This window comes from Corvus moneduloides, chromosome 18 (genome assembly GCF_009650955.1).
Source record: "Corvus moneduloides isolate bCorMon1 chromosome 18, bCorMon1.pri, whole genome shotgun sequence".
Classification (NCBI taxonomy): Eukaryota; Metazoa; Chordata; class Aves; order Passeriformes; family Corvidae; genus Corvus; species Corvus moneduloides.
In genome coordinates, this window is record NC_045493.1 from 6454624 (window position 1) to 6467448 (window position 12825).

Below are 12825 nucleotides of genomic sequence, written 5' to 3' on the forward strand. Positions count from 1 at the left end.
GTCCGTCCATGTGTGTATGTGTGTGTGTCCGTGTGTCCGTCCATGTGTACGTGTGAGTATGTGCGTGTAAGTCTGTGTGTCCCGCGCCCGCCCGCACCGCCGCAGCCCCGTGGAGCCGCCCGCGCCTTCCGGCGCCGTGACCCGGCAGTGACGCGGCTATGGCCGCCCGCTGAGGCGCGGAGCGCGGCCGAGCCCCGGCGGGGCGGAGCGGGGTGGGCGGTGGCTCCTCGGCGGTCGCGCTGCGTGGTTGGCGCTCCGGTGGAAGCGGGCTCGGCCGCGGGGCTGCGGGTGCCGCCGTGCCCCGGAGCGGGCGGGCTGAGCGGCGCTCTGTCCCCTCAGGCGCGGGAGCCGCCGCGCCCCAGCAGCGCCGGCCCGTCCCCGCGGCTCCGCGCCGCAGCGGCCGAAGATGAGGACTGTGCTCATGGTGGCGGAGAAGCCGTCCCTGGCGCAGTCCATCGCCAAGATCCTCTCGAGAGGTAGGGGAGGCGGGGCGGGTGCCCGTGCCCGCCGCTGTGCCGGCGGCGCTGGAAGCGCTCCGGAGGCGCGGCCGGAGCGCAGGGATGTGTGCGAGCTGCCGGGAGGTTCCCGGGTTTGCTGTCGCTGCAGTGAGGGTGAGAAGCACCCTGGGCAGTGGCTGCGTTGTTTTGGGGCCGGAGCCTCCTGGGAACGGTGGCCTCGGACAGGCTGTAGTTCATAAAAGAACGGAGTGTCCCATCACGTTCTGATTATTTTTATGGGCCGGTGCCTGTTTAATCCAAGAATAAAGGAGTCTGGTTTTGGTATTTTGTGTAGCTCTAGTGTGCCTTAGAGCATACGGTGTCTGGAAAGTGCCAATCAAGTAGCAAGTTGCTGTTCTGAGATTTTTGAAGTTTTATAAATTATCTGGAAAATAAAATAAATTTATTGTAAGTGTGTGGTCTAGAAAACTAGCTGTATTTTTGTAAGGTTTCCTGGTGGGAGAGAAAGGCTGATGGAGATAATGGATATTTTAATTTGAACATGAAATATACTTTTTAAAAGGCCCAAATTGATACTTAATGAAATAAACATTTGATCAATGAGTAGAATTTTGTTATCAGGAAGACCCTAGCTGTAAGATCTGAGGAAAGGGGGATGTAATTTCACATAGAATAATTTGTTTCAATAGCCGTTTTTTTTTACCTCATTGATACTTATGATCCTGTTTTCACAGGGAACATGTCCTCTCGCAAGGGACTCAACGGTGCATGCTCTGTGCATGAGTACACTGGGTCCTTTTTAGGACAGAGTGCCCACTTCAAGATGACATCTGTGTGTGGTCACGTCATGACTTTGGATTTCATAGGTATTTGCCTGCTCATAAGATGTTTTAACTAATACTGCTTGTAGAACTGCCAAGTCCTTCAGAGAAAGCTAAGAGGTCCCTTGGTATACAGTAAAGCGAGATGTGTTAAGGTAGAAAATTTTCCATACAAATTTTGAAAGCCAAGTGTTTTGCAAAGCAAAGCTGTTTGTTTTTTAAATATGTCTTCAGAGCTCCACTTAATATACTTTTGCTTTTCAGGAAAATATAACAGCTGGGACAAAGTGGATCCAGCAGAACTTTTTAGCAAAGCTCCCACAGAAAAGAAAGAGGCTAATCCCAAACTGACCATGGTGAAGTTTTTACAGGTATTCTTTCTTTAGTTATGTTTTTCTGTGTTCCTAAATAAGAATTTCCTTCCCTGCAGGGAGTAGCTTTTTGTCACAGTTAGATCTATTTTATTAACATAGTATAAATAATATTTTATTTTTGCTGGTTCTTACACTGTCTGAAATCTTTGTTAAATTCACTTTTGCCATTGCCTTCTGAGTTTTTTGACTGTTGATATCCTGCTTCTCGGAATTGGAGCATTGGATGCAAGTTTAGCTTTAACAGCAAGTGCAAGGCACAGCTTATAAATGCCTTCTTTAAAATAAGTCTGTGTTGGTTACTGCTTACACTTCACATGCCCTGCTGAAACCAGAAAGAGAAATCTATAGGTAGGGAGGGGGAGGTGTTTTTTGAGTTGCTGAAGAACTGTGCTAATTTTTGTCACAGGTGGAGGGAAGAGGCTGTGATTTTATTGTCTTGTGGTTGGACTGCGATAAGGAAGGAGAAAACATCTGTTTTGAAGTAAGGTTTCCATTTTTAAGACTCACAATCCCATAATATATGTCTGACAAGACTGTCAATGCATTGTTTTATGAGTATACAGTAAAATTCAAACTAAAGTTGAATAGTTTTGAAGGCATGGAGGGCCTTGGTGGAAAAACTCACATGCTTTGAACTCTGTGGGAGCATAAATAAATTTCAGAGGTGTTGATCATCTCAGATGAGCAATCAGGTCTCTTAAATGTTAGAACATTCCAGTGCTTCGAGAATTGGTCTGTATTCCCCAGCTGGAGTGGTTATTTTTATGTCCTTATAAAACTTCATCTCAATTATCTTTGTTTATTAAGCAATTAGATGCTTTAGAGCACAGGAGCTGCTTGTAAGTGTAGGCTTACTGCAGAAATTTGGTCTCTGCACATAAAAGGCATAGAACTAAAACTTTGCTAAGATATTTTTTAACATCCTATTCCCAGAAGTCTACATGAAGAGTATTTGTTTGGGAGTTTCTTGTTTAGTTTAAAGAAACACGTTTTATCAAGTAATTGTTTTAAGTTCTTTATGTACCACTGTATCATTACTTGTACCTTAGCAATAAGTAGAATAAAGCCAGACAGAAACTGGTACATGTTCACCAAAAGGTGCTGCAGCTGCACTGGTGAATGTCTTTGCCCTTAGCCAAGAATACTGATTTGTTCCCAGCAGTTGCTGTATAGTAAATAAATCCTTCAGTTTTGTTAGTTCTTCATATGCTTTTGAGTGGATGGACAAATACTGCTCTGGCTTATCAGCTAATGTATTGGCATGACATTTTGCTGAGTTAAGAAAGCAGTGACATAGAAACAAATACTTTGTGGAGAGTAGTTTTACCTTTAGAGAGGAAGCCTTTGTCTTTCAAATCCTCTTTAACTATGCTTCTGATTTTCCTTAGGTTCTTGATGCTGTTCTTCCTGTCATGAACAAAACCCGTGGCACGGAGAGGACGATTTACAGAGCTAAATTCAGTTCCATCACCGACACAGACATCTGCAATGCCATGAATCACTTGGGAGAGCCCAATCGCAATGAAGCTCTGTCCGTGGATGCCCGCCAGGAGCTGGATCTGAGGATTGGCTGTGCCTTCACAAGGTGACAGCACAGATTGCAGACGGTTTTGTGAAAGGTTCAGGAATGGCTCTGTGCCCTCATGATTTAACCCCAGCCAAGCCCCACACAGCCACTCACTGCCTCCCCACCCATGGGGTGAGGGGAGAGTGCTGGATGGGTAGAAGGGGGAAAACTCATGGCTTGAGATACAGACAGCTTAATAGGTAAAAAAAAGCTGCGCACACAAGCAAAGCAAAATAAGGAATTAATTCACCACTTCACAGGGGAAAGCAGGTGTTCAGCCATTCCCAGGAAAGCTGGGCTCCATCACCCGTTATGTTTATTTGGGAAAACAAACACCATCACTCTAAGTGTTCCCCCTTCCTCCTTATTCCCCCAGCTTTATATGCTGAGCATGATATCCCATGATCTGGAATATCCCTTTGGTCAGCTGGGATCAGCTGTCCTGGCTGTGTCCCCTCCCAGCTCCTTGTTAGGCAAAATGATTGTCTTAATTAGCTGTAAGAGATGATGTTTCTCAGAATGCTCTTTTCCTAATGCCTGAATGATTTTATAGATTACTCATATTTTGTTCGTGTATGATAATGAAAACGTCTGCTTTTCATGGGAATAAGGATATTAATGCATATGTTCCTTGTTTGTTTCCTCCCACCCCCCCCACCCCCCCTTAGGTTCCAGACTAAATATTTTCAGGGAAAATATGGGAATTTAGACAGTTCTCTCATCTCCTTTGGGCCATGTCAGACCCCAACACTTGGATTCTGTGTTGAGAGGCATGACAAAATCCAGTCATTTAAGCCTGAGACTTACTGGGTGTTGCAAGCTAAAGTAAGTTTTACAGTACTTGTTTTTACAAAAGAAATGCATTTGTATTTTGTTCATTCATAAATTCGTAGCTGCTGACAAGAATTCACAATGCCTATAGTTTACTCATGTGTTCTCATTCTGTTCACATGTGTGTCACCACTCTCAAGAACAGATTCCAGGATGTCAGTTTTGTATTAAAGTGCTTATTGTCTGCTGCTTATAAAAATTCTTCAGTGCTAATCATCTAAGCTTAGATTCAGCCAAAAAGACTACTTAAAATGGTTCTCTTTTGTTCCCTGGGGTCCTTGGACTGACTGTTGTTAATTTGAATCCAGGAATTAATTAGCCTGCCAACAAACATTGGCATTGCTGAGTATTGGAATTTTAAAGCAAATAAAATGCTTGTTGTGTTAATTGGCAATTGAGTCCTCAGAGTACTTTGGCAGCTTAGAGCAGTTTTACAGCCTCGCTGCTGTCCAAGCTCTGAGAGCAAACCAACAGGGTTTTATGGCTTGTGATCACAAGACTTTTTTTCACACAAATAAGGAATGCATGGTAAAAGTTGCCGGTTTTGGATTTTAAAAGTAAAAAAAAAAGGTGAAATCTGGCATCTGCTGTCATCTATTGTGATGTGTCTTGTGTGTCATGCTAGGAAATACTTGGTGCTGTTTACAGAGGATTTTGTGCTCTCTCGTGTTAGTCGCTTCATACTAATTCTTGTACATGGGGCTTAAAACATGAGCTAGTTACAGTTTAATACAAATGATTGATTTTTGCTAAATCAAAATGGTAAACTTTGAATTTCTGCCTATTTCAGTCTTTACTGTTCCCAGCACTAAACAAGGACAGTATTTCAGTTCAGGGCAGGAATAGTTCTGGTCATTCCCCAGACCCCAGAACTCCAAGTGGTCCATCCTTCTCAAAAGCCCCTGTGAAAAAGAGCACAACTGTATGTTTGAGCACTGGTGTCCTGGTGCAGGTTTGTCCTAAATTTATCCTAACAAATCCTGTATGTCCTAGGATTTGCTTGCTGGACTCTTGTTGGGAATATACATTCTCACACTTTTAGGAGTAGAGTTGGGGAGAATGAATTAATTTTATCTTTATCCAATAGGTGAATCCTGAAAAAGAAAATTCTCTCACTTTAGATTGGGATAGAGTGAGGGTATTTGATCGTGAGGTTGCTCAAATGTTCCTGAATATAACAAAGATGGCAAAAGAAGCAAAGGTAAGAGTGTTTACCAAGCGTCAGTAGATCCATATTTCATATAAAGGAAATGCAATTTAATATTTCATTTGCTGCATATTGGGGCTTTTGATTGTTTTTGTTAAAGATTGTAGAATATCTGTATTTTGGTTTTTACTTTATTCATCTTGGTGTAAATGAGAATAAAAGGCAAGAGATTTTTTTTTGTAGATCATATTATGCTGGTATGGTCATCTCAGCAGAAGCCTCCTCTTAGTACTGACTTTGGAAATGATCGTCATTCATGATAGGAACTCTTCATTGCTAAAGCTGCTAGGAAATACTGTTCAGATCTCTCCAGGCAGACCTCTTATTTTCCATGAGACATTGAATAAATTGGAATTTAATTGTGTGTAGGGCAATATTCCTGCAGTTAAATTTTTAATCATGTGTATGGTGCAGTCTTTATAGCCAATTAACTTATAACTCAGCTCTGTTCAATACTTGTTTGACAGTATGTTTGGATTTAAGTGCTTATAGACATCAAGGTTCAAAGACTGCGTGAAGCTTTTAAAAATTTGCATTCTTATAGTTACTGTTGCTTGGAATGAGCACTAAATCCTTGTAGCAGTGAAAGTATGTGCTGCTGAGGTAAGTGGGAAGTAAAGACAGCAGTAAGCTGCCTTGCTGTGTTCCCAGTTAGTTGTAGACCTGATCTAGTCCTGGCACAAAGGGACTCTAATTTTAGAACTTGATGAAATTATCTCCAGTCAGATTTTCTAAAGTAAAAATATGTTGGTGGTTACTGTTTTAAGAGAACGAAGCAGATATGATAAGAATAGACAGTGGTAGGTATGATACATGTTTATAGGCATGAGTGAAATTATGCACTTACCAAATGTCAGAACTTTTACTGTGAAAATGCTGTTTTCTAGGTAGAATCTGTGAGTAAAAAAGAGAAGGTGAAACAGAGACCACTGGCTCTGAACACGGTAGAAATGCTACGAGTGGCCAGTGCTGCTTTAGGTAGGTACAAAATTCAGATTTTCACACTGTTTTAAAGCAAAATATTTCGGCGTCTCAAACAAAACAAATCATACATCATTTTGGGCAAAGGATCAAGTTTAGAAAGCTGCTTGTCAAAAGTGAAATGTTTGGTAAGATCAAGGTGACAAAAGTCTTACGGAAAAGACAAACCATAATTTATTTAAATACTTGGGTAAGGTGTGCACCCAGATGCAGCAAACCATAATCACAGGGATGTGTAGATGATTTTTGTTTTCTCCTGTCTCCTCTTAGGAATGGGTCCCCAACATGCCATGCAAATAGCAGAGCGTCTTTACACTCAGGGTTATATTAGCTACCCTCGAACAGAAACTACCCATTATCCAGAAAACTTTGACCTGAAAGGATGTTTGAGACAGCAAGCCAATAATCCTTACTGGGCAGAAACTGTGAGTACATGAAGCAAAAGCTGTACTATCATTCTCTAGTCTGTGTTTTAGACTAGATCTTGCTTGGTGTATTATGACCTGTAGGCCTTCAGAAACTTTAAATGGCTCTAGTTTCTTTTATTTATGTTGTATTGTTACGGATTTGATCTGAGTAAGCCATTTCTTTCTTCACCCAGGTAAAAGCACTGCTATCAGAAGGCATCAATCGTCCAAGGAAAGGCCATGATGCAGGAGACCATCCTCCCATCACCCCAATGAGAGCTGCAACAGAAGCAGAATTAGGTACAGGCAGATTCAGTAGTGTTGGGACACTGTGAGGAAATCAGTCGCTTGAGGTGTAAGGTGCCAGTTTCAAAATCACCGAGTTTCAACAGAAATTAAAATTATTTGAATGGCAGGAAGTGAAGAGAGAGAAAACTTGATCCTCACTGAAACTTCTGGTGACAGTGAAGTTCAGAGCTGCTTCAGCAATTGATCCTTGGGACTACAGTACTGCCAAGAAAAAGAAAACAGCTTAATGCCTACTTTTCTAGGAGAAATTTGTCCCAGAATAGTAGCTTCCAAGTACCGAAATTTTATTATATTTTGTGGCTGAGGTGTTGTTTCTCCCCAGGTGGAGATGGGTGGCGACTGTACGAGTACATAACTCGGCACTTCATTGCCACTGTCAGTGCTGACTGCAAGTACCTACAAACCACCATTTCCTTCAGTATTGGCCCTGAAAGGTTTACCTGTGTCGGAAAGGTGGTAACTTCACCAGGTAAGACTAATCAGGAGTAAGTATTAGCTGCAGATTAATTTTTTTCCCCATTAATACACTGAATGGATATAAAAGTGAAGCTTTGGAAACAAGTGCAATTGTGAAGACTTTTTTGAGCTCTCAAAACCAGAGACCAAATCCTGTCCTAATTTTCACACTTCAGTTATGATAGAAAAAGTGTTATTTTTCTTGTAGTAGTCTCAAAGATTTAATGCCACATTTGCCAGTGTGAAGACCAGTCTTTTAACAGACAGTAAATGCCTTGTGGGGGATAAATTACACAAAGGCAGAAGTTTTTTCTTGGGCCTCTATAAAAAGAATGTAGCAGCACTACTGAGACTTTTATGGTAAACTGGCAAGTTGTTTGTTTCTTTACCTACAGGGTTCACAGAAATTATGCCATGGCACAGCATCCCATTAGAAGAGAGCCTTCCCCACTGTGAGAAAGGAGATCTTTTTCCGATTGGTGAAATAAAGTTGCTGGAAAAGCAAACCAGCCCTCCTGATTACCTGACAGAAGCAGAACTGATCACTCTGATGGAAAAGCATGGCATTGGTAGGAACTTGCTTAACTTACATTGTCCTGCAGTACATCCACCAAGAGTGCAGAGTGTGAACCACTCCTCTGCACCATCTGTCAGTAATGAGCTCTCAGTATCCATTTGGATATGTACAGTGATAATCTCTTCCCCTTCAAACCACCATGCCCATAGCTCCCCTCAGGGGATGGTAGATTGTTTCTTCCCCCACATTCCTTTCCCTTTCTTATCCTTATTTTTAGTAGTTTCTGGTTTCTGGCCAAAGCAGTATCCTTTCATAACACATTCCTGTCACTTCTCTGTCAGAAAGAGCTGATGTGTGGAAGGAAGCACCTCCCCATTCTTAGGAATGATTTCTTGTCTTTACAGCTTGCTTTAGCTTTGCTCTCTTCAGTAATCCTTCTGTATCTTATTATACAATTTACCACAATTCTACTTTCCTTTATCAGTCTGACTTGTTTATTTTCTCATGAATTTGCCCAGTCAGAGCAAACACAGTCTCTTACTCTTTTTCCAGAGAAAGTAACTGTGAGAATAGGTGTCTTCCCAATAGTAATTCTTTGGAAGAGATGAAAGGATTAAGGTTAAAACATATGTTTCAGACTTCTCAGAATTGCAAAGGAACTACTAGAAAGAGAGAAGTTATTCACTGGAAGTAGGGTAATAGTAAGAAAGTATCTGAATTTAAGCAGTCTTAGGAGCCCTGTAATTTCACATTAAACCAGAGAATCCAGAAGTGGGTCATTTGATGAAAACTCTGTTTTGTTCAGGGTGGATCTGTTGTTTTCCTTTGTGTGGCAGGAACTGATGCCAGTATTCCAGTCCACATTAACAACATTTGCCAGCGAAACTATGTCACAGTGGAGAGTGGTCGAAGACTAAAGCCTACAAACCTTGGCATTGTTCTGGTTCATGGTTATTACAAAATAGGTCAGTTAAATGCTCTTCCCTTTCCATCCTTTTACCTTCCTTTCCCTTTACTATATCAATGGCTGTTGTCACTGTGTATGTAGCATTTCTGTCTCAAATAATGCTGATTTTGATGTCAGTTTATGTATTAACAGTTTCCTACATCCATTTTTGACCTTTCACTGCTGCTGTCTCTGGTTTTCTGTCAGATGCAGAATTGGTTCTTCCTACGATCCGCAGTGCTGTAGAGAAGCAACTCAACTTAATAGCTCTGGGTAAAGCAAATTATCATCAGGTCCTGGAGCACACCCTTGATATTTTCAAAAGGAAATTTCACTATTTTGTGGATTCTATTGCAGGTAAAACTTTCCACATGTGAAGTTCCCTACAATTACTTAGTTGTTGCATAGAAAATACTTATATATTAGGCTCCACTCAGAGGTTAGGCTTTCTGAAAAGTTGTGCCAGGACTGGAAGTTTCTGGTCAAATTAATTTGATCTCCAAAGGGAGATGGACTGAATCATGTCTCCAAAACCCTACGTCAAGTTTATTTTGTGCCTGTGCAGTGGCGAGTTTTTGAAAATTTGAGATTAGCTGAACCTGTGTGTTTGTGCATGCTCAGTGAAAAATACTTTGTATTTTAAAAGTCTTTGTAGACAAGGAAGAGCATTGTGAGTAAAATATTTTAAATCTCACTTCTTCACAGATCTGTAGATGATTTCATGCAAGGTTTCCTCTTAAGAACTGGAATTCTAACATAAATGTGATTATTCCTTTTGCAGGTATGGATGAACTGATGGAAGTGTCTTTTTCACCCTTGGCTGCCACAGGCAAACCCCTTTCCCGCTGTGGTAAATGCCATCGTTTCATGAAGTATATTCAGGTCCGTTTACCTCATACTTGGAATTTGAATTTCACTTGCTGGGGGACATTGAGTATAAACTTCTTTTCTAGTATTGAACTTGGGTTCAGATGTGGTTGTCATGAGTGCATTTCTAAAACAAAAAGGCTGATGGGGTTTTGCCTTGGGGAAGAAACCAGAGAGCAGCTCTAGCTGGGTTTACCACAAGTTTTAAACTCTGTTGACCCTGCAGTTGCTCAGGAGATTTGTGTTCTGTTTCCAGGCCAAGCCGAGTCGCCTGCACTGCTCTCACTGTGATGACACCTACAGTCTCCCCCAGAATGGTACCATTAAACTCTACAAGGAGTTGCGCTGTCCCCTGGATGACTTTGAGCTGGTGCTATGGTCATCTGGATCCAGAGGAAAGAGCTATCCACTGTGTCCATACTGTTACAACCATCCTCCCTTCAGGGACATGAAAAAAGGTAGGAGTTCTGCAAACAGGCAGGTATGACCCTCACTTGAAATAAATTAGGTACAATCTAAACAATGTGCTTTATAGGAGTTTTAAAATCAGTGTTGCTTAGTATAAAGTGCTGTTCAAATTAGACTCTAGATCCCTAAACTTCACGTTAAAGTTACTGACCAAAATTTATTAGTTAACAAATTTTTGAATTTTTTTTTCCATAAAACAAGTAAGAAAATAATTTACCTACCTGCACTGCAGGTGACCTTCACAACACTCAGCATGCAGTGAAAGACACCAAAATACTGATGCCTTGCAAATTTGAGTAGGCTTGGATAGGAGTATAAACAAAGAACAGGTCTTGGGAATGTTTTGATACTGAGATAAATGGTGTGTCAAAAGCTGTTGAAGGATACAAGAGTGTTCCAGTGAACCACGGCACAAGAGGAGGTAGAAGTTGCAGTTAGTTTAGTAGCTGTGGGACTGAAACTTATTTAAAGTAGTGCACTGAAGCTTTTCCGCATCTTTTTATTACCATCTTTTAATTAAAAATATCTTGGACTAACAGTGAGTAGTTCGTGTATAAAATAGCAGTTAGGCAGGAGCCATACATTTAATTGAAAACGTAATTACTTTTCATCGGTAATCTGTCTAAACTGCCTGTACTGTACAGTGGCAGTATATGGCGAGTCTGAAAACCATTACAGAAAAATTTTTGAGCAGGGGATTATTCTGAAACTGTGAAGAGGTAAGTTGCCATTTTGGGAGCAGTTCCATTCTTCAGTGATTTAGAAAATCTCTAGTATACTCGAGTGTCTCTGGCTTCTGTGTCTCACTTCCTTCAAACTGGGTAGTGTGAGTAGTGAGATAAAGGGCGGTCTGGTTTCACTCCTCTTCCCCCAGGAATGGGCTGTAATGAGTGCACCCACCCCACATGCCAGCACTCCCTTAGCATGCTTGGAATTGGGCAGTGCGTGGAGTGTGAGAACGGGGTTCTGGTGCTGGACTCGACGTCGGGTCCCAAGTGGAAGATGGCCTGCAACAAATGCAACGTGATCGTGCACTTCTTTGAGAACGCCCACAAGGTCCGAGTGTCGCCCGAGACCTGCGACTTGTGTGAGGCGGCGCTCGTGGACGTGGATTTTAACAAAGCCAAATCTCCCTTACCTGGCGACGAGACCCAGCATTCGGGCTGTGTGTTCTGTGATCCCGTGTTTCAGGATCTGGTGGAGCTGAAACACGCGGCCATGAGGCACCCCATGCACCGTGGGGGACAAGGGAAGAGGCAAGGGCGGGGAAGGGGCAAAGGTCGGAGACCTGGAGGAAGACTCAACCCAAAGAAACCCAAGGACAAAATGGCAGCTCTGGCTGCTTACTTTGTATGATGGCCACACAACAGGCGAATAAACTTGTTATAAAAATGTGTTTCTCTTTGAGTTAATTTTTAAGTATTTTTGATGTTTCACTGCTTTCGTGTTCTTAGAACAGTTAAACACCTTCGGTTGCTCACAAAACAAACTATTCTGGATGATCTGTTAGTAACTGAGTAAGCCTTAAAGCTTTTAATTGGGATTCATTGATACAATTAGAGCTCACAAACAGTAGGGAGACTCGGGAAGTCTACCTGGACTTATAACTGTGGCTAAAAGAAAGGAAGTGGAATTTGTCTCTTCTTGTCATTTCTGGGGCCTTTGTCAGCCATGCAAGTGCCAGGAATATTAGAACTGATTAAGATCAGTGCTATGCTGCCATAGTGTTTAAGTGTGGCATGAGACTTGCTTCATCTGACTTTGAATCTTCAAAAATAAGAAATGATTAGTAGCTGTCAGATTTTTAAATTACATCTGCAATAGCAAGAGCACTACTTCAAGACTGTCATTCTGCTGCATAAGTGAATAATGCCAACAGACATACAAAATGGAAATTACAAATGTGAAGGGGAATATCTGCCTTGAGCGGTGATTCCCAAATTATGGCCTGTGCAGACAAGTTAGTGTCTCATGGTCAATGGGGCCCAGTTGAATGAGACTTCCTGCTGCTGCTGGAAGACAGATTGAGTATCCATGCTGGTTTTTTCCTCTGTGGTCACACAGCAGATCATATCTGACAAAATACACTTTGTCCTGTCTGTTCCCTGCATTGTCATTTCAGTGTTGGTGAGTTTTGTTGTCAAAAGGAGGGTGTCCTCATGCTTTCATGTGCAGCTGTATCTAACCACTGTGGCACTGGATGCCACATTGCAAAATCTCATTGTACAAATATATGATACTCTCTCCTTTCCTTCCATGTGCTTATGGCTGAGTGTGTCTGGTCAAGTACAGTTTGTGTCACTTATAGCCCCAAAACAGTTTCAGCACTCATGGTCAGATGGGAGGTGCAAAGGCTGCTGCATTTCAACACAGAATGTGCAGAGTGACCTGATATGGGATGCACTGGCAACAGAGAGGAAAGACAAGTCCCTACAAAGGTAATTTACAACTCTGCTGTTTTAATTGGCACAGTGTGTGCATTTACTGAACGAGAGAGCACAGCCAAATACCACAGCACCAAGCCTGTTCCTCTAATCAAATGTTTGTTTATACAGTTACAACTCAAACATGAACTATGTTTTAACAGTACTGCTTAGAAGATCCAGCCATAGGTAG

The 12825-nt window shown here is 41.9% G+C and overlaps 1 protein-coding gene across 1 annotated transcript; it reads left to right on the top strand.

Moving 5' to 3' along the window:
* Positions 1–217: 217 nt before the first annotated feature.
* TOP3B (DNA topoisomerase III beta) lies at positions 218–11605 on the top strand. Its single transcript, XM_032128119.1, has 17 exons — positions 218–476; positions 1193–1324; positions 1544–1650; positions 2060–2134; positions 3042–3238; positions 3889–4045; positions 5139–5252; positions 6146–6236; positions 6510–6664; positions 6841–6946; positions 7278–7424; positions 7807–7980; positions 8765–8893; positions 9082–9231; positions 9656–9756; positions 9998–10199; positions 11084–11605. The coding sequence occupies exons 1-17, from the start codon at positions 407–409 to the stop codon at positions 11563–11565; spliced, it is 2589 nt and encodes an 862-aa protein (XP_031984010.1). The 5' UTR covers positions 218–406; the 3' UTR covers positions 11566–11605.
* The last annotated feature ends 1220 nt before the right edge of the window (positions 11606–12825 follow it).

Excerpts from the sequence above, each read along its gene's own strand:
- TOP3B (XM_032128119.1), top strand. The coding sequence starts at position 407 with ATGAGGACTGTGCTCATGGTGGCGGAGAAGCCGTCCCTGGCGCAGTCC. Across the intron at positions 4,046-5,138 it reads ACTGGGTGTTGCAAGCTAAA|GTGAATCCTGAAAAAGAAAA; the intron begins GTAAGTTTTACA and ends TTTATCCAATAG. Across the intron at positions 7,981-8,764 it reads GATGGAAAAGCATGGCATTG|GAACTGATGCCAGTATTCCA; the intron begins GTAGGAACTTGC and ends TTTGTGTGGCAG.